A 21,920-nucleotide genomic window follows, 5' to 3' on the forward strand; every position below is an offset into this window, starting at 1 on the left:
TGCATGTAAGGGTAGTCTTGGTTGAAATCAGGCTGCTGATAGATCAATGAGGCTCCATACTGTGCATGTAAGGGTAGTCTTGGTTGAAATCAGGCAGCTGATAGATCATCAAGGCTCCATACTGTGCATGTAAGGGTAGGTTTGCCTGAAGTCTGGCTGCTGATAGATCAGTGAAGCTGCGTACTGTGCACAAGTGTTGCCTTAGAACGCATAGTTGTAAAGTGAGGTTCAGTTAAGAGCAAAAATGCGCAGGAAAGCTAAGGAAATGAACACGAGCGTATACACCTGGGTGTTTGTTAGGGCATTAACCTGCGTGAAGCCTCGTGTTTTAGGGACAACACTGGAAAAGTAAACAGGTTAGCGATAGTGAAAGATGACTGGAGGATTCGTGGTGGAAAAGTGGACAGAAAGAAAAAAATAGGACAACCAAGGTTAATCTAAGGTTAATTATAAGATTTTTTTATTAAAAGAGCACTTTAATTCAGCTAAACAAGTTTAGGCCTAAACGGAATAATAATAATAACAATAACAATAATAATAATGTAGAGCTGGGTGGTGCGCATGTCCCTGCCCCGTTATAAAGGGTACATTCATAGCATTCACCGATCCATCCATCCAGTGTCATCGAAAAAAACTCACATAGCCCGTTATGCATTTGCCGAAGATGACTCGTAGGCGAAAGCCGTCTTCCTTTTCTTTTTATTCTCAGTCGATTGTACTGATCCCCCAACCCTCAAAGGCTCTCTGCGTCTAGCGTGTTTTTGCACTGCCTCCAGGACTGAAGGCACTGCAAGCTTTGTGCACTTCACGTGCCTACGGAGTCGGCCAGCCTATGACCAAGTGACGATGTCATACGGTGACGTCATCATTTGAAGGCACGTCACGACGACATCAGAAATATCAGCGACCTGTGACGTCGCAGGGTGACATCATCACGTGATTTTTTTGCGTCACTCTCGTTGACACCGGCGGTCACTTTTCGCATTTGATAAGGCATCTAAGGCTTTCGCTTTAACAAGCTGGAAACGACTGCCATCACAACATTTAATGGCCCCTCCTTGCAACGAACGAATAGAAGACGGCGGAGAGGAAAGGCCATCCATGGAAAAAAAAAAGCAACAGTGCTAACACAGGGATGTGTGATGTACTATGTTTCGTCTCTGCCCTATGTAGTGACATGTGAATTAAAGCAGTTCTAATTTTAATCAAAGGAAGGCTTAGTTTTCGAATCTCTCTAGGAAGACACCCTCAAAGGTGTCGTGTCGACCGTCTACATTTTCTCTGAATGATGATGAGCGAAAAGTGGAAATTACACAATGCCTGATAAGAAAATTGCACTACCGCCCTACTATCTCATGCTGCCCGAAAAATTCCAGAAATACCCTACAATACGGTAATTACCCAACAGTTGGACAACACTGATTAGAGTGGACCTAACCTTGATCCCTGTAGTATTATTTACCGTGAATCTAACTTCTTTTATCTTACCTCCATTGCTGTGTGTTATGCCTTCAACCATCACTGTCAATCAGCATACAACAGATCACCAGTTGATGATGAATAACAAAGATCAACATTACTGTAGGCTTGTTTTCGCCTGCTGCTGATTATGTTTACTACAAAGGTGACAACTTGACATACCTCTTGTTTGTCTTTAAGCAGAGGGCTCTATGCTCATGGAACTTCGGAATTTTAATGATCTTCAACAAGTTTCCATTAGGTAAAATTCTGGACAAGCTCCTAGATACGATTAAAGTGCAAGGCAAAACACTGAAAGAAATGCCAAAAAGCACAGACAATGCCAAATTCCAAATTATTTTCTTTAAGACGCCCACACGAGTGTTCTCTCTGCAAATTAAATCAGCTAATGAATCAGTGCTGAGAATGTTGTTTGGCGTCTCTGCTTTTCATCTTGCACGTTAACATATTCAGAACGCTTCAGTGAGGTCATTTAGAAGAATCTGTTGGCAATGGGGCAGGCACAAGTGTTCCTGTACCCAAGGTGACACATACTTTTGATACACATAGAGCAAGTATCGGCCCAGGGTGAGCAGTGCCTCTCGATGGAATGTAACAATCACCGAAGTGAAGTCAACTACAGCTGAGTGCTCCACCTGGTGGAAGTCCGACTTGAACTCTGGGCAGCTTGCTTTAACCTGCAATGCACGTTCATTAGGCGGTTGCACATCGACAATCGTACGACACCTGCCTTGCGGTAGAGAAGGGATACCATGTCCTGAGTGGCACGTGAGGTCAGGAGTTCCAGGTACCCACCAGTGGATCCTGCAAACAGAAAAGTTTCAATGCAGTCCGCCTCACGGTGTGACTAAAAAGTTTTCTGGTTGCATAGCTTCCTTGATTACACAGTCCCTGTTGAAGCTGGTCTTGCTGAAAGCCTGAAACAGTCGGCAAATTTACAAGCTTTTTTTGAAATTTACTGTGATTTGTGCAACTACACCCCTGAGAAATTAAAGATGTTGCCAACCATACAATGTCAAATATCACTGGAATGTAATTGCTACTTATTGAACACCTTACGAAGAGAAGATCCGTAGACAGGGGGTGGAAGCTCGAGTCAACGTTTCGAAAAGTGGACTTGTCTTCTTCAAGGCTGGAACTGATTTCCTTAGCTATCGTGCGTATATGCTTCGTGCCCCCTGCACCAGAAGGGAGAAGGGGAGGGGGAGGGTGGGAGAGGCCACTTTGACGACTGGGTGAGTCATAAGGAACGCGAAAAAAAAAAAAGAAAAAGAAAGAAAAAAAGAGAAAAAAGGAACAAAAAGCGGGTGGGGGGGGGGAGACGGGAGGGTATACGTTTCGCTGAATGACTGTCAGTGGAAGCACGTGGCAGTTTAGCAATAGTAGGTTCGAAATTCCTCGAAGAAGGACTTAACTCTCATTGGTTTTCGTTGTGTATGTACCATACCGAATAGATTCAAGAGCCCCCTTAGAAATGTTAATACCTGCTGGCTGGAGTGTATTGAACTTGTGAATAAGGTATGGCTCTGTATATTGCAAACAAGGGATATTTGTAGGACAAGCGAGGCGTGAAGTACCCCAGAAGAATATCTCGTGCAAGAGGACACAGTTTCCCCTTCCGCAAGCAATCGCCATAACTGTATATAAGTCACATAGGGCCACAATACACCCAGGTAGTCTGCAGATACGATAACCACCAACCACTGAAGTTGGTCTATGTAGCACTTTCCAGGGCTACCAGCCCCGACGGCCTATACCTCACCAACGAAAAAGGCGACTTCAGGTTCCGACATGTCGCCAGCTCTATCAATAGACAGTTGGCCGATGACATGATCCGGATAGACAACAGGCCTCTAGACATTCTCTTGGACCGGGCTACCACCTTCATTCGATGCCACAACCACAACAATCACCTCAGGCTTGTCGCTACCAAAGTACAGCCTGTGCACGCACAGATGCACGACCTCGAAAAAGATGCTATGCTCCCAGAAACTGGCGTTTTAGCACTTTCTGAAACCTGAAGTGATGAGCCCACTGTGTCATCCACAGCGAACGGCTTCATTGCAGGTGCACAGGCGCGGGCACCATACAAGAACACGGAGATGTGCAACTTCAATGTAGGCCGCATATCACGCATCTGTCTGTGTGTTCTGTGTCACCAGACACAGACACACACGGACATCTTGGGGGTAATCGCGTTTGAGATGCGTAGCAGCTCTTTGACTAGCCTGTGTAACGCTGTCTGTCCGTCCGCACAAACGCGAGGCAACGCGCTTCCCTCAGCGCAGGTGTTGGAGCGGTGCCAAGTGGGTCACGCCGCAGCTGGGCGTTGACGTCACGCACCCCTCGCACGCTCCCCTCGCAGGTGCGCGCGTACGTCACTCTCTCCCTAATCCACCAGAGCGCCGCAGCTGCCGGCTCCAACGCCCGCTCGCCTCCCGTGTCTGCGTTTCAAACAAACGTTTACACCAGTAAACGCTACACCAAGTTTCGCTTCAAACAAATCCTCCAGCGCTCACCGCAGCACCCACGTTAGCGCCATTCAACCCGTGACACCACCCGTGCGCAACGCTGCTGCTTCGCATCCCACCAGTGTTCCCTTCGGGGAGATGGTCCAATTTTTTTTAACGTACAGGAACTGACTGAATACACCACAAACACGGAGCGCAGACTAACAACTGCTTTATTTCCAGACGTTTCCATCACATATATACACAAAGGATGGCATCGCAAAAACCTGAGGTAAGATACAACAACTCACTGAGCATGTGCACGATAAAAGTTAGGTTGTTTTTATAAAATAAATTCCTTTTGAGGAAAGATTAATGGAAGGTGTGCTGATACAATCGGCGGCATGTGCCTGCGTCATCATATAAGATTCCGTTATTACTTGTTCCATTTTATAATGAACTTGTGACAAAATTGTGGTTTTTTTCAAAAGTGGCGTACATTTGCACTGTGATACATGTGTTACTAAATTGCCCGGGTGCATGATTAGCTGACAATTGTTTAGATGCTCTCTTAATCTTGTGTTTAAATATCTCTCCGTCTGTCCGACGTATCTCTTACCACATGTAAGAGGAATATTGTACATGACTTCCTTACTGCAATCCACAAATTTTCTAACATGGTTGATCTCGTAGTTCTTACTCTGGCTTCTTTTCTTGCAGCCGTTTACCCTTCGACACATTCCAATAAGCTTTTCTGGAGCCGAGAAAACCAAGATGGTTGAAGCCAAGACACACACAAGATGGCTGAAGCCCTTGGGGAGCAACATTGGAAAAAGAATTTTTCTCTGTTACCTCGGAAAACTAAGGAAAAACGCTATGACAGACAAGGCCATATTAATATATCGGAGTGCCCACTACCTGTTAAAGTGCAATGCATGCTTGACAAGGGACCAAAATTTGCAGTAAAACCCACTGTAAAATCGGCAAAGCTGATTGTAATCGTACACTCAACTGGCAATCGAATTTCTGAAGAAAAATGAGATGCCACAATCTCGGAAAGCATGGACTGCATCATGCGGTATTCAGAACCGATAAATCGGGGATGTGCTGTTAAAGAAACAGTCAAATATCTCGCACACGCCAACTTGAAGCTGCTGCGAACGGACAAGACTGAAAGATTTGTGGAGATGAAGAAAGGTGAATACGAACAAGAGGTGGCAGACGCAATTAGCAAAAACTTTAGTGCTATTGACTACGAAGAAAAGACTCTAAAACAGGTGCAAAATCTAGCCGTAAAAACGTGCAAAAGACTTGGGCTAAGTAAGCTAATAACGAATGTTAAAGGAAGTAATCAGCTCACCCTAACCAAGTTCTTCAACATCAAGATGCATAAAGAAAATAGCCCCTTCCGAATGATCGTCAAGGACAAAGGAACCTGGCAACAATGTGTGGCTGTGTACCTAAAATCGCATCTGTCTGTTCTGTCTTTCGAAGACCCATGCATGCTATGCGGATCTGAGGAAGTGATCGCCCTCATCAAGAAAAGTGAGCCAATTACCTGCTTTTCTACTGACTTTAAAGGGGTCATGAACCACTTCTCGGGCTTGGCGTGAAAAACACCCTGGAATGATTTGCATTCTTCCCAGGAATATATAGCCGAAAGAATTTTTCGAAAAGCTCAAGTAGGACTGGAGATATAGCGATCGCAATATTTACCCTCTCAACTCCCTCTCAACTTGCTTCATTGCGGGGGAGAGAGAGAGCGCCGTTCGAGGTGCCCCGCCCAGTGCCTTACACCACCTCGTTTCAACGTTGTGTGGTTTCCTTTCCGCGTAACTTGGCGGTGTTGACGGCTGCTGTTGGAAACTAATAGTTCCGGTCGGCTGCTTCTCGCTGCGCGGCGCGGTCTATCACGTCTGGCTTGTAAGCGCTGACGCGATCTATTTGTATTGATACCGTCGTTACTTCGCTTATGTCACATTGATACTGAAACTTCGCATTGGTACTGTCGTTACTTCTCTTCGTGACTTCGCTTATGTCGTTTTTCCATCAAATCAAAATTAAACTAAAAGAAAAAGCTGGCAAGCCCTCGATGCAAACGATTGGCACGGCATGTACACTCAGTATACGTTTTTAGATAATAAACTGGCCAAGGCTGGCTGCCTCAACGCACGGAATAAAATCCGGTGTGGAGAAAACTCGACGCAAAAGAAAAAAAAAACGCGATTCTTTTTAAGCGGCCGCTGTGAACGGGAAGAAACGAGATAAAATGCCTTTCGACCTTCGGACGGCTGCAGCCCGACTGCCCGTCGGCGACAGCGAGGAAATCAGACAATCAGACGCATCGGAATACAAGCGAGGTTTGAAAAAGCGTCGCGACGTATGCGCGCGCGAAGGAAAAAAGAAGCAAAAAAAAAGAAACGCGAGAAGAGAGTCGTTTCAGGCTGGCCCCAGCAGCGTGCAGGCTGCCCAAGCAAAGCCGTCATGGCCTTGTGAACGCCACTTCTGAACTTCCCAGCTGTGTCGGCCGTGTGTGCGCGTTTTGTGCCTGCTCCCGCCGCTGGATGTGAAATGCGTGGTTTGACGACAGTGCAATATGCCTTACTGCGGGTCTATACTGCAGGTGGGATATGGTGTGACAATGTCCCGGCGACTCAAGCGAGCCTGCCGCTGTGTATATTACTAAGCAGATGATGGGCACGCTGTGTTCGCGGTACCATCAAGAACACAAGGGTAAGTAATACCCTTGTGTTCCCGATGGTACTGCGAACGCAGCGTGCCCATCATCTGCTTAGTAATATACACAGCGGCAGGCTCGCTTGAGTCGCTTTGCAAGTAATACTTATGTTTCCTCTGTTCGCGCGTCCTTATCATCGCTCGGGTAGCTGTAGGTCGTTCTGCACATTGCGTCGCGTAAAAAGTGCAATGAAAAAAAAAAGAAAGAAAAGTCATTCAGCTCACATAGCGACAATGTGTAATGCATGTTTAGAAACTCCTGTGAATATACCGCATGCTTCGCACGGCCACCTAATCGATGTGCAAGTGCGTCTTGAAAAAGATGTTTGTACAACATAATTTCCTTTCTTGCGATAAAGCATAAATGAAGCAGAGTGCTTTCAAGGAGTATACACTAAAGCAAAAAAAAAAAGCCGCTATTATCACGCTGTTACGTAATGAAATGTGCATTGAGGCCAAATTTGTTTTCTGTTTATGCTGTTTTCATGCTTAATTTTGTTTTGATCCTCCGTCTCGATGTCAATTTGTGCGCTTTGACATGTGGCATAATCGTCACATAATTATGACCATATGATGAAACATATAATTATGGCCATATGATGTGACAGACATCCACTTAGTGACAGCGTGAGTTGTGAAGATTATGCATTTTATGGTACTGTCACTTCATTAGTCACATATCAGCACTGGAACGTGCCGGGGTTAAATATGCATATTTATAGCCTTTAGAAGATGTATTAGTTGTGCAAGGCTATTTTAATCATATTGATATAAGTCAGTTGAACCTGTTGAACCACCTTGTTGAATCACCTTGTTTCTTCCCTCTCATTATTTTGTTTTTAATTATGTTACCATAGTGTTTATCGTCTGTACACAGTATCCTCACTGTTGACACAATTTCTGACAAGGTGAAAACGCTGGTATTGTGTCCAGGTCTTCTTTTGTACTCATAACGAGTATGCTGTTAATTTTTGCCATGAATCAATACCAAGTTGCCCAATATTCAGTCCTAAACAGAGCAGCTGTGGCTGAACAAGAATCTAGTGTCCAACGTGTTTAAATACAAAGTGAACCTCACGAACATACACACCCCTTTACACTATAATGCTAACTTGATGACATCGAAATCTACCCGAATGGTGGTACACAGGACAAGAGTAACACTTCAGGTGTTGTTTCGCATTTCTTTACCTTCGTGTATTTTTCGCCCTGTGTACTTGAAAAGTTCACAAGGAACTGCTTAGCAGCCTTACAATTTTGCATTTGTTTCATGTTTTGTTAAAAGGTCTGCAATAAGTATAGTGAAGTGTGAGTCCTTGGCGAGAAATTCATTTTTATGGACACAGAAAGCTTAATGAACTTCTTTTTTGTATCATTTTCAGGAAGACATTTCTGGCAAAGCAGCAAGAGTTGCTCGCCCACTGCTTCTGTACGAGACAGTGTATTGTGGGAACACTCCACTGTGCCTCACTGCACACTATCTCAAACATTTCGTACATCTTACAGCATTTGGGCAAATACTGGGATTGATGCAGAGTGTTATGCATGATACTGCGTGCAACCTTTCCAGTAGCATGTGCATTTGAAAATTTCGCATTGTTCAAAATGGCACTTAGTAGAACCGGCTTTATTCAGCAAACTTTATCCTAAAATGGACAGTTGGGCGAGTTGATGTGTATTCATACTTAAAGAAAGTGCTGAAAAAACCCCCACAGCACAGAGAAATGAGAATGAAAGGCAGAAGACGATGCGCTACTAGCAACTCAAGTTTAATGCAAACCACAGAAAGATATACAGACATAGCATGAAAAAACTACAAAATTAAAGAATCACGCAGTCGCAGAAAGAGTAAAAACATGTCTAAAAAAGCCAAGCACGTGTTAAACTTCAGCTGCTAGTACTGCGTCGTCCTGTCCCCTTCATTTCTACGTGTGTTGTGGTTTTCTTTTCCCACTTTCTTTTACGATGAACTTAAAGGGACACTAAAGGGCAACAAGATTTTTCTCATATGATGAGTAAAGCACTCTTTCACGATACCGAAAACACCACGCTTGCTGCGAGAAGACGCTTAGTAAGCGAGAAAACACGCAAAAACAAAATGTGGTGGCGACGCCACCTTGAAGTTTCCGCACCATTTGCCGTGACGTCACATGTTTTGACGGCGCCTGCTAGGGACTACGTAGTTCCTAATCGGTAAAAATGAAGTGCATTGTCCTCTGAGGGGGCCATAGACTTAACATACCAAGTTTGGGGTAATTTTGTTGAGCCAGTGGCGCCAAAATAGGATAAATACACTTTGAAATCCGTGACGTCACGAGGGGCGATTTCGGCGCGAAATTTAAAAATGAAACTTTTACCTTGATTTTCTCCGCTATTAATAAACCTATGGTGGCGAAATTAATGACATTACAGTTCTCAGAGCACAACTTATCGATCTAAACCGATTCATTGTTTCTCTTTAGTGTCCCTTTAAGTCCTGACTGCTTTACAGCCTCTATAACTGCGTGGTCAAATTTTATTCAACCTCATGGCATATCAAGTCCTAGGATCCAATGTGCCAAGCCATCAGCCACTATTTATAGGAAATTTGTAATTTTGGGCACATGATTGCCTAATTTCAACTTGATCTTGAAGCCATAATGCTGGGCTTAATTTTCAATGTGGTAATTATGCATAAGCCATGATGTGAGGAATTAAATATGAAGAACTTTAAGTTACAGATGGCACCAGCTGGTATGGATATATTGTAAACATAGATGTACTAATTATGCATAACAGAAGTATTGGTACATTGTAGTCATGTGATAACACCGACAAGTTTCCAAGCATAATTCCAGAAATTTACGTTAGTTTTCAGATATCTGTGAGCAAATATGTGCAGCAATATATGAAGGCAGCATTGCCATTTTGTGGGCATTGCTGAATGCTTTTATAAATTGTGGTAAGTGGATCTACAATCAATTTTAGACTTTTCTGCAGGAAACTCAACTGTATGATCATGCGCGACATGTTTTGATGCCATAGTGCAAACTAATCCAATAAAAAAACTAGAACATGCCTATCTGCATGGTTGCATATTTCTCAAAAGTAAAGCTAGCCTTACTGTACTAATTTAGTTGCCTTCATGTGTAGGCTGACACCAAGTTCCTTGTGCATCCCATTTCTTTGGATTGTGCTTAGATACTGGCACTGTGAAGTGCACATGTCAATAGGCATTATGAGGAGGTTTTACGCACCACTTTCATGTTGCTTTACTGCTGTGAATTATATATAGTGCTTCGGCTGTACTGTATATGTTGTTCCATGTGTTCAGTAGTGGGTGCAGGTTCTGTGCACAAAAATGGAAATATGCATGAGCTTACACTGATATGAGAGCTGCTACTGTTTTGATTCCAATAAAATAGTGCAAACACTGTTTCTTGTATCAGTTGAGGTATGACTATTGTCGTGCATGCAAATGGAAGAAATGAACTTCTGCATGCAATACAAATTGGTGAAACACCGCTCGCTCAATGTAACGGCCTGTGTTTTATTACCAAACAAGTGGAACAGATGATTTACACATTAGAACACATTGTGGAAGAGAAATAGGTGACAGGCAGTTAGGCAACAAGTCATCACTGTGTTCTAACGTAGGTCGGGTGATATTTCATTAATAGTAGCATAATTGAAGGTGCCTGTTGTATAAGTGAACTTCAACATAATGTGCAGGTGGATGAGGGAGTGCACATATGACAGAGTTTTTTTAGTTTTGTACCTATTTGCTATAGTCCTCGTGTTTCTGTGTTATGTATGTAACATTCTGAATTGTGAACAAGCCAACCTGTCTACTGGTGTGAATATACTATACTAGCAATTCAAACGAACCATTATTTTCTGGAGAACAGCTGTTTCATTGAGGAGGACTGTAATACATATTTTTTTTTAATTTGTTCTGCGTCATCTGTACACGGGGAATGCCAAGTACACATGGACGTTCACAAGGGCGAAGTGCAAGTGCATTGACTTCTTTATTTGGCGGTAGACATGTCACTGGTAAATTTCTGGATGTTGTGCTTGACCAACGTTACTAGATTAGCTTGACATCGGGGCACGCTTTTGGCATTCGCTTTAACACAGTGGTGTGATGCTTAATAATAACGGTTAATTAGTAAGATAGTAGGTAGTCTACGAGTATGAAAGCAACTAAATACAAAATATCAGTTATAGAGAACCACTGTATGCCACGCTAAAGCGTGAATTGCAGATAAGTGCAAATTGCGGAAACAGATTATCGTTCAGCTGCTCAAAAGGCACTGTTGCCCCTGCGTGCAGCTCGCGACAGTAGGCGCGCTTTAAATGTACCTAATGTAGGCGCGCTACAACATCCTTGTAACTGTGGTGTCTGCGTGTGTAACTTTTATATGCTATGGGGCGGCAGCTGCGAGCGCGCCGACGGTAAAAGAGAACGACGGACACGGGCACGCTCGCCGCTCGCGTTCAGGGGCCGTTGCCAGTCGCGGCAGAGTCTTGGATTGATAAAGACGTGTTGCTCCGTGCACGGGGAGATCGAGCGGCCGTGCTCAGTGTCTCGTCCTCGTCTCTGAGGGGTTCTGGGCGGCGGCTGGCCCAGACCCCTACAATGCAAACACAGGCGGTCTTAGAACAGCTCAGAACACGCTGCTGCCACTGGACGCGTGCAGCTCGCGGCAGATATTACTAAAATTGCCCCACAGCATACGCCCATGGAATGCAGATACATTCGGCCAACTGAAGATACCTTTGTCACGCTGGTATCCACGAATTTCGGGTGAGCGAAGCATTGTCGAGTATATGGAGAAGCACTCAAGAGGGCGCACGTTTATCATTTTTATAATGGTACGACACGACGAACCGAAGAATTCGGAGCCGAAGGTGTTCACTTCGGCCTGTTACGTCGTTTTCCGCCGGTCCCGGCATAGCTCCCATAGGATACAATGTATTGGGAACCCCGCTGTTACGTCGTAACTGTCGGACCGTTTCCGTATGATACGTCGCGAAGTGCACTCGGAGCCGACCAAGTGACTACCAAAGAGAGCGGCCATGGTGCATTTTCACGCAGCTTGGCCTCGTTTGACCGTAATATTAGCCGCATGAGAGGCGCAAGCAACAGAATCTTTCAATTGATGCAAACAAAAGCATGGCCTTCGAGATTCAAATTGCAAAGATGGCGTCTATGACGTAACTGCTCGCGAAAGCAAGGCCTTCGAGATTGGCATTTACTATTGACAAAAGCATCGCCTTTGAGATTTGTATTGCACAAATATGGCGTGTATGACGTAATTGCTTGCGAAAGCAAGGCCTTCGAGATTGGCATTCACTTCTGCCATCGCATTGGCGTAGACTCATCATCATCGTTATTTGTCGGAGAACGGGAGGAGTTCGAGCTGGTTGGAGCTCGCACGGTCGTGCGTGCGGTTCGCGGTCGGACTCGCCGCGCCGGTCGTGATTGCGTGTGCTTAGTTCTTTCATGCCTACAGCTGTTGGTGTTAAAAAAATCACATACGTTGATTACATTTGTGTGGATAAGGCCGTCCTAAGCTCCGCGTTTCTATCCATCGACTAGATCGCGGCTGAGCGCGCCAATTTTCGTGCTGCTCGTAAGAATTGAAATAAAATTCTGTACCACTAAATATTTTGCCGTTTTTCCTGTTTTTCGGCTCTTACGTTTCCCGTCTCTTACGTTTATTTCCTACGGTCCCTTCAAAAATGTATCAGCGGGGTTCTACTGTATTTGGCAGAGCAGTTCATAGCCGTGTCAGCTTTCCACAGGATGTGTTTTTTCAACAAGCCCAAGGGGTGCTTCATGACCCCTTTAAAGATATGTTTTACAATATACCACAACCGGCTGCTATTCAAGCCGTTCAAGAACTGCATCAAGACATTTGGTGGAAGGCACTTCGAAAAACAATTTGGAACCAGTGTGCATGGTTTTATTGAACTTCTAAAGCTCTATCTGCAATCACTGCTTGTCGAATACGAGGGTGGTGTGTACGCACAACGAGATGGGATCTGTATGGGCTCCTGCCTAGCTTCTTTGCTATGCAATCTTTTTATGGCAAAAGGAGAAAGACTTCTAATGCCGTTTATGAATGAAATGCATGTAAAAGCTTGCTTTAGATGTGGATCATTTCCTGCTTTGTGTACCATACGAAAAAGCCAGTGCTGTTAACGCAGAAAAAATCTTGCAGAAATTCACACAAGTTTTTTCAGAGCTAGAATTCACGTATGAATTGCCAACTGAGTCTTCTTTAAAGTTTTTAGACATCCAGATTTACTTGAAATGTATTTAACAAAAGGAACAAAGGCCATCATGGGATACAATTCCACATATTCAAAGCTAATTAAAAGAGGAATAGTGTTATCTTGTCTAAAACAATGTGTCCAAAAATCCTGTCCACATAAAATGGCGCAGAGCATCAACGTACAGGTAAAAAGGCTGAAGAACAGTGAATTCCCTGACTGTGTGCTTGCGTCGGTGGCCGAGAAGCTGTTAAAGACAATTAGCAGAAAAAAGAATGGTGAAAGTGACGAATCGGCTGCCGAAAAAGCAAAAGCAATAGTTCTGTCATACCGTAAAAACCCGCATATAGCTCGGACCCGCATATAGTCCGGGGTGTAATTCGGGGATAGCAAACGTGAGAAAAAAAGTTTTCACCCGAATATAGTCCGAGGAAAATGGAAAAAATGCATTTATTGACATTTCATTCATTGTCGTCGTCGGACGCACTCTCTTCCGAAGCTCCCTTGTCGGAAATGTTCTCCCACAGCACATCATCCTCAGTGCCATCAAGCGCGTTGGAGATGGAGCACTTTTTGAAGGCGCGGCAAACGAGCGCCTCTGGAATGCAGGCCCAAGCCTCGACTATCCACGAGCAGAGCATCGCTGGCGAGGCCCGTTTCAGCCGTCCGGCAGGGGTCACTTCTGGTTCTCCGGACCTCATCCACTCCACGTACAGGCGCTTGACATGGTCCTTAAATGGCTTATTAAGGCACACATCAAGCGGCTGCAGCTGTGATGTCATCCCTCCCGGGATGACGACGAGCTCGGTGCGGGAGTCGCGCAGCAGTCGCTTTACGGAGTCGGCCAGGTGACACCGAAACGCGTCGAGCACAAGCATCGAAGGGAGCCCCAGCAGTGCTCCGGGCCGTCGACACCACACGGACTTTATCCAGTCAAGGACTAACGATTCGTCCATCCACCCCTTGTCCTGGCAGCGGACGACGACATTTTTCGGGAACTTCTCCCCCTTCGGCAGCGTCTTTCGTTTGAACACCACGTAGGGTGGCAGCTTGCGACCGTCAGCCGTGCAGGATAACATTACAGTCACCCGCGTTTTTTCGTTTCCAGTCGACCGCACGATAACTTGCCTGGAGCCTTTTTGATGCACCGTCAGCGCCGAGGGCATATCCAGGTAGACCGGCGTCTGATCCGCGTTGCCGATCTGGCCCAGCTGAAAGGGGACTGCCTTTCGCAACGCAATTATGTACCTTTGAAAAGCCACGAGGTGCCCTTCGTAGCTCTCTGGTAGCTTCTGGGAGATCGACGTACGCCGACGTAGGGAGAACCCAGCGCGGCGCATGAAGCGAGACACCCAATGCTTGCTCGCTTTGAAATCCTCCGGCTGAATGCCTTTGTCTCGAGCGATCTCCCTTGCCTTCGCTTGTAGCAGCTCGATGTTGACAGCGAGATGTGCAGCTCGCTGCTCCCGCACAAAGTCTGTGAGTTCTCGTTCCACGTCAGGAAATGCTCCATTTTTTGGTCCGCGGAAACTTTTTCGCTGGCCGCTGCATGCAAAGAGGGCTTCCTTCTGCTTCCGCCAACCGCGAATGCTCCGCTCGTTGACTCCGTACTGCCGCTCCGCGGCACAGTTGCCGATGGTTTCGGCAGCAGCGATAACTTTTCTTTTAAAAGCAGCAGAGTACTGCCTGCGCGGTCCTGACATGGCGTAAAATCACAGGAGCAAAATCGAGGCCGTCGTTATGGGCACCAAGTTGAAGCAAAGGCCACTGACCAACTGACCAGTTAAGACTAACGCCGCTAACACTACCTAGCGCAGAAGCGCGCAGACAGCTGATGATGATGATAGCACCGCGCTATGCCGAAACCGAAACTGAATTTGGGCCGAAAATTCTTGGGACCCGCATATAGTACGGGGCCGAAATTTCGCACCCTAAAATCTAGAAAAAAACCCCGGGCTATACGCGGGTTTTTACGGTATATCCACACAGTTTCACATAAGCTAAAAAAGATTGCAAATGCACAGAATGTGGAACTTGTTTTCTCGGCTCCGGAAAAAACTTATTGGAATGTGTCGAAGGGTAAACGGCTGCAAGAAAAGAAGCCAGAGTAAGAACTACGGGATCAACCATGTTAGAAAATTTGTGGATTGCAGTAAGGAAGTCATGTACAATATTCCTTTGACATGCGGTAAGAGATACGTCGGACAGACGGAAAGATACCGTATTTGCTCGAATCTAGGCCGGCCCCGATTCTAAGCCGACCCCCGAAATTCGCAAGGCCAGAAAAGAAAAAAAACCTATTCATTGTACTCGAATCTAAGCCGATCCCCCCACTTTCGCACATCATTTTTTCGAAAAAAACATCGGCTTAGATTCGAGTAAATACGGTATTTAAACACAAGATTAAGAGAGCATCGAAACAATTGTCAGCTAATCACGCACCCGGGTAATCTAGCAACACATGTATCACAGTGCAAATGTATGCCACTTTTGGAAAAAACCACAATTTTGTCACAAGTTCATATAAAATGGAACGAGAAATAACGGAATCTTATATAATGACGCAGGCACATGCCGCCGATTGTATCAGCGCACCATCCATTAAGCTTTCCTCAAAAGAAATTCATTTTATAAAAACAACCTAACTTTTATCGTGCACATGCTCAGTGAGTTTTGTATCTTGGCTCAGGTTTTTGCGATGCCCTCCTTTGTGTGTATATGTGACGGAAACGTCTGGAAATAAAACAGTTGTTAGTCTGCGCTCCGTGTTTGTGGTGTATTCAGTCAGTTCCTGTACGTTGAAAAAGCGCGATTACCCCCAAGATGTACAACCAACTAGCCCCTATAGCTGCTCTCATAACATACATACAAGCAGCGGAATTGGCAAGGCATAGGTAGGCAAACTCACTCATTAGCTGAATCACGCAGACTGACTCACACTCAGATCGAGCGTGAGTCTCAGTAATACTTTCGTGAGTTTGAGTGCGAGTGAATCCATTTGCGAAAAGTTTTAGTGAGCCTCAGTCCGAGTGAGCCCTAAATGCAAAATATACTCCTTGAGTGAGTCTGGGCGAGCTCCACCTTTTTTGCTGACCTATGGTCCTATCTATTCCACTTCAGCATTACTATCAGCCTTATGTAGGCTCACATTTAATACTCACATCTACTCACACATACTTCAACACACCAGCGTAACTACGCCAGCTCAATATTTATTGATCAGAGGCACGAGTTACAAAGGGAGGGGGGAGGTACCTTGACCTCCGCATGCAAATACTTTTAGGGTAAGTTCCTGATGAAAATATCTCGTGTGAGTCATCTTTTTAAACAAAAAGGTCCTTACTGGTGTCAGGGAGGAAGCGTGCGCAATACGTCTCGTTGAAGAAACACTTCATTCCCAACTACCGCCATGATGATGATAACGATGGTGGCCTTACGGTTGCTGCCTCTGCCACACAGTGATTTGTGATTTGTGATTACGCTATCCAAAACAGCGTCCATCGAAGTTTGGAAGGTTGCTGGCCCACCTGCAACACCGAAGGGCATCCTGGTAAGCTCGTAGGTGCCCCGGTGGCAGATAAATGTGATCTTGGGAATATCCTGCTCACACACTGGGATCTGGAAAAACCCTTGCGAAAGGTCGAAACTTGAAAACCATTGTGCCTGACCCAACTGTGCCAAGAGCCAGTCAGTCCTGGGCATGGGATAGGCAGGCACCCTTGAGCAGCTATTCAGTGATCGATAATCTATGGCAAGGCGGAAGCAGACTTTTTTGCAACCAGAACAGGAACGCTTGTCCAATGGCTGGTGCTCAGGCTTGTTCTAGATCAGCGATGCAACTTGACAGGGCAAAGCTTGCAACGTACAGGTTGGCTATCCCCAGTGTCAATGCAATGTTCAGCAAATGTTATGTGACCTGGAGTAGCAGTATAGCAGTAGCAGTAATGAATGGGCTGAAGTTCTCAAGCACTTGTGCCAGATGTGGGTCTACAATCACTTCCACCTCGAGGTGTGTGGGGTGATTGGGAGTTGGGATTTCTGAGTTGCAGTAGACTGAGGTCGCTCGGCAAATATTGCTTGCAGGTCGTAGATTTCTTCGCTGTCTAGCCCTCCTTTGACCTGCTGCTCTACATTGACTAAAGGCACCATGCACTGTGGTTCAGTCCCAATTGTCCAACCTCCAAGTGCAACATGAAGTGATATTCCGGTCACAGTCAGGAAGTCTCTCCCGAGCGTACTATGTCTCTAGTAAGCTCGGGCACACACAAAAAATGCTGCCGGCAAGAGCCTGCTGCCCAGTGGATCTTGAATCGGAGCAAGGTAGTAGATTGGGACCAGCCTGTGGCCAGGCGGAGCACAAGTACCTCTCTCTTGTGGCTGACTCCTGTGGCTTCAGTGGCCGCCATCGCTTGCGCTGGACCAAGTGTCTAAGGGAGCTTGGAACGTCGTTGCTCCGATGCGGATACTGAACAGGGGTTCCTTTTGGCCAGCAGTAGTCGCAACCTGGAGCACGCTGTCGTAAACGCCCGCCAGTGCGGCATCTACCAATGCCGGTTTCCCGAGAACCCATTCTCTGGGCATTCAGCCTGCATGTGCCCCTGTTGACCGCACTGGAAACACATGGGTGGCACATTTTGCCTAGCCTTGGCGCAATGGCGGCCAACATGGCTGATCCCCCCACAACACTGGCAGTGGAACTGAGTGTTGGGCTGCTGCCCACGAGCAGCTGGTGGCGAAGCCTGGGCTAACGGCTGCATCGATGTGGGGACAGTAGAGGCCGGATGGAACTGATCATGGACATATGATGGTTGAACCACTGCAGGGTGTAGTGACCAGTGGTATGCCAAGGACACTGGGTAGACGTAGTCATACTCACAGCGGCCGTCACTGACATTGGTTGCGGTCAGAGAACGTTAGCGGCCGCCATGTGTGGTCGGAATGCCAGGTCCCTTGCGACCTGATTTGTTGGTGGTGGCGGTGGTTTGTACTGCCAATGCTGCCACACTCTTTGCATCAATCCATCCGCCACCACGGCAAGCTCCTTCAACGTCATGAATGAAGACACTGCCGCAAGGTCTTGTAGCTGCGTGTGCATCTGGCAGAGAACCCGCTGCACTTTTTCTTCCTTGGTTACTAGCTCTCCAATGCACTCGTAGTACACCAATATCACATAGATGAATTCCTTTAAATTTTCCTCGGAGCTCTGTGTTCGCTGTTTGAGTTCCTCCTTCAGGCGGCATTTGGAGTTGATAGAAGCGAACTCTGCGCGGAAGGAACGCCACCAAAGCTTAGCACTGCCCTCCAATGCAGCCGGCACTATCTTGCTGACTCTTTTGGCCTCGTTGATTCCAGGACACGATACGAAAGTTGTCTAAATGTTCTCAGAAAACCGCTGGTGACTGCAAGTTGTTGACCCCCGAGAACTTCGGTGGTTCTATGAGCGGCATGAAGTCATGACAGGCAGCTGCGAGGGCTGCGGCTGGACACGTGCACACCTAAGCCTACTGGTCCGGCCATGACTGTGGCAGCCATCACACGTTGCCACAGCAGTGAGGCGACTTGCTCGCACTGGATCGGCGATCCATCTGTTTGGTAGATGAGATATTGTACGAGCTCCTTCGGAACGATTACGTTATCCATTCTATCCCGGACAAGCCCCCAGTAGTCAGGGAGGAAGCGCGCACAATACGTCTAGTCGAACACACACTTTATTCCTAACTGCCGTTACCCTTGCTCCCCGCTGCCGGTGTCCACGATGATGATGATGACGGCACCAACTGTGGCGCTGTCTCTTGCCTTACGGTTGCCGCCTCCGCCACACAGCCCTTACACTGGATTGGGACTGCTGGCAACTCGTATATGAAAGTACGAGAAGAAAAGTCCGAGTGAGTAACATTTTGCTGGTTTTGAGTCTGAGGGAGTCCAATTCAGAAAAATTTTAGTGAGTCTGAGTCCAAGTGAGTACAGTGGAATTAGCGAGTCTGAGTCCGAGTGTGTACAGTTGAAGAAAATTTTGGCGCGTCTGAGTGAGCCCGAAGGGCAAAATATTAGGGGTGTGCGAACATTCGAAATTTCGAATATTTTTCGAATAGTGTTTGCTATTCGATTCGATTCGCACTGAAATTTTACTATTCGAACTATTCGAACTTCCCAAAGACAAATGCAGTCAACGTCCAGTTGAAAGTGACCCCTTCAGATTTTCAATATGCTTCACCTCATTACACTCTCGTATTGCGGCAAAGCTGCCTTTCAAGCTTCGTTACGGTCGAACTTAGCCAAGAGACAAAGTCCGATTTAAATTGGTCCCTAGATTTTCAATATGCTTCACCTCATCACACCCCCGTATTGCGGCAAAGCTGCCTTTCAAGCTCCGTTACGGTCGAACTTAGGCAAGAGACAGTCAACGTCTGATTGGAAGTGGTCCCTAGATTTTCAATATGCTTCACCTCATCACACCTCCGTATTGCGGCAAAGCTGCCTTTCAAGCTCCGCTACGGTCGCAAATGTGTTAACTCAAGAAAACGCTGGTTCCAATATGGAGATGAAAGATGTGGCAGAGTTGGGGGCTCAATTAATGCTGTTTTGGACGTGAAATTTGGGCAGGAAGTCCGAAAAATCGGACGCCGAAGCTTTTTAGCATCCAAAATATCAGATGTTCTTATATATCAACGTCTACGAGGCAGATTTGGAACTCAGGACTTGAAGGGAGCGCACCCTTGTCTGCCACATCAGTTGGGCTTCCACAGAAGTTGAAAGAGGAGAGGCTGAGGAAATGGGCATCTTTGCCTATCACGTGTAAAGTGTTGTCGGCAACACTTTGGTTGCACCAAATCATGTACATAAATACAATTCGGCCTCTACATTGCCTCATTCTTGATAAGAAGACAACTATGAAATATGACCCCACCAGCGCTTCATCAACCTAGCGAAAAGAAACACTTTCATGTTGCTATCTCACAAGAACATACTTAGGGATTCTCTGCAACTTTTTCTGTAATTTCACTTCGAATTATTCGAAAAATGTTTGAGAAATATTCGAAAATTATTCGAAATTATTCGATTCGATTCGCACTCAATCTTTATTATTCGAATTCGCTTCGCACCCAAAATTTTGCTATTCGCACAGCTCTACAAAATATATTTCTTGAGTGAGTCTGAATGAGCTCCCCATTTTTCGCCAACTTATGCGGCGAGGTCTGCATTGCACACATCAATTACAATAACAAAGACATTCCGCTAGCTGCCATCTACCTGAGAACTGTCAAGAACCCCTCCTACACATGAACATGGATTCATGAAATGTGCGTGCGTTCTCCACCATAACGGACAAGAATAAGCAGTACATATGAGCTTACTGCGTCTGGTGTTGTTAATACCCATGTTGCTGTTGACATCGTTACGCAAACAACTGATTATATATAACTGGTTATATAACACATGTGCAACTCTTCAACATAAGTGTGTGCATATACCATTTGCACATATCTTTATCATCATTTCGCAATGTTTCACTCACTGTAAAAAATTACGCCAGAGTTTCCTTCCCGTTGCATGCTTCACATTACATAGATTCCCACAGTACGTGGGATCTGCCGAAATTTTTTAGCACCGCTGTCATGCGCAATGTTGTTGGTAAATCACCCCATGTACGGTGATGTTTACGTGGTTTGAGTGAGCACCGCTGTTATACGCATTTTTTTAAACAAGAATATTCGGGGATTTTTTTTAGGTTATATTTCCGTGGCTTGTACTTGGGGGTGTGAATTATATGCAGGGGCGGGATTAGACACAAAAATATACGGTGGCTCAGCATGCATCTTGGCATGGTGTCAGACAGCAACTTGAAGAGGCAGTGCTGTCAATTAATTTTGTCACCTGCTAGGCAAAAGACAGACATCATACCAAATCCAATAGAACGGGTATACAACGGTTGCCAGGAAATGGGCAGGAGAAGTGACTTAGACTGCTTTGTTTCTGGATTAATAAAATTATACGCCAACAGTTCGTGGCGGAACATCTCACGAAATCGCGATGCCACCTAGTGCGCAGTGAAGACATTAACACAAATAAATTGATAATGTAAACGTGCTCATCAATTTCAAGCTTTGAGAAAGAATGCTCCTAAAATATAGCTATTCAGTAGAGCTGTGCGAATAGCAAAATTTTGGGTGCGAAGCAAATTCGAATATTGAAGTGTGAGCGCGAATCGAATTGAATATTTTTCAAATATTTCTCAAATATTTCTAGAATATTCTTTGAATACTTCGAAGCGAAATAGCAGAAAAAAAAGTTAGAGAGGATTCCTAAGCATATTCTTATGAGATAGCAACATGAAAGTGTTTCTTTTCACTAGGTTGATGAAGCACTGGTGGGGTGGTGTTTCATAGTTGTCTTATCAAGAATGAGGCAATGTAGAGGCCGAATTGTATTTATGTACATGATTTGGTGCAACCAAAGTGTTGCCGACAACACTTTACACGTCATAGGCAAAGATGCCATTTCCTCAGCCTCTCCTCCTCTTTCAACTTCTGTGCAAGCACAACTGATGTGGCGGACAAGGGTGTGCTCCCTTCAAGTCTGGAGTTCCAAATCTGCCTCGTAGACATTGATATATAAGAACAACTGAAATTTTGAATGCTAAAAAGCTTCGGCGTCTGATTTTTCAGACTTCCTGCGCAAATTTCAAGCCCAAAACAGCAATAATTGAGCCCCCAACTCTGCCACATCTTTCATCTCCATGTTGGAACCAGCGTTTTCTTGAGTTAATACATTTGCAGTGATGCTACCGAGGACTTCTGATATGGAGCAATTTTTGGAGCAGCAAAATTTCCGTTTTGTAGCACTTTGGAGCAGCAAAATTTTCATCTTGGAGCACTTTGGAGCAGATAATCTTGCATCTGGGAGCACTTTGGAGCAGCGAATTTTACATCCTGGAGTGCAATACAGAAGCATATTGCATTAACATTCAAGCACCTGAGTATTATTATGGGGCTC

The 21,920-nt window shown here is 45.5% G+C and overlaps 1 protein-coding gene across 1 annotated transcript in view; it reads right to left on the bottom strand.

The window, feature by feature from the left end:
- Positions 1-21,920, bottom strand: part of LOC119397704 (intermembrane lipid transfer protein VPS13A) — a 1,038,245-nt gene that overhangs the window by 831,347 nt on the left and 184,978 nt on the right. Inside the window, exons 23-24 of the mRNA XM_037665124.2 lie at positions 2,210-2,283; positions 2,014-2,156 (exon numbers count right to left, since the gene is read on the bottom strand). Of these exons, the coding sequence (XP_037521052.1) occupies positions 2,014-2,156; positions 2,210-2,283 (217 nt within the window). The remainder of the gene's footprint in view (positions 1-2,013; positions 2,157-2,209; positions 2,284-21,920) is intronic.

This window comes from Rhipicephalus sanguineus, chromosome 6 (assembly GCF_013339695.2).
Source record: "Rhipicephalus sanguineus isolate Rsan-2018 chromosome 6, BIME_Rsan_1.4, whole genome shotgun sequence".
Lineage (NCBI taxonomy): Eukaryota > Metazoa > Arthropoda > Arachnida > Ixodida > Ixodidae > Rhipicephalus > Rhipicephalus sanguineus.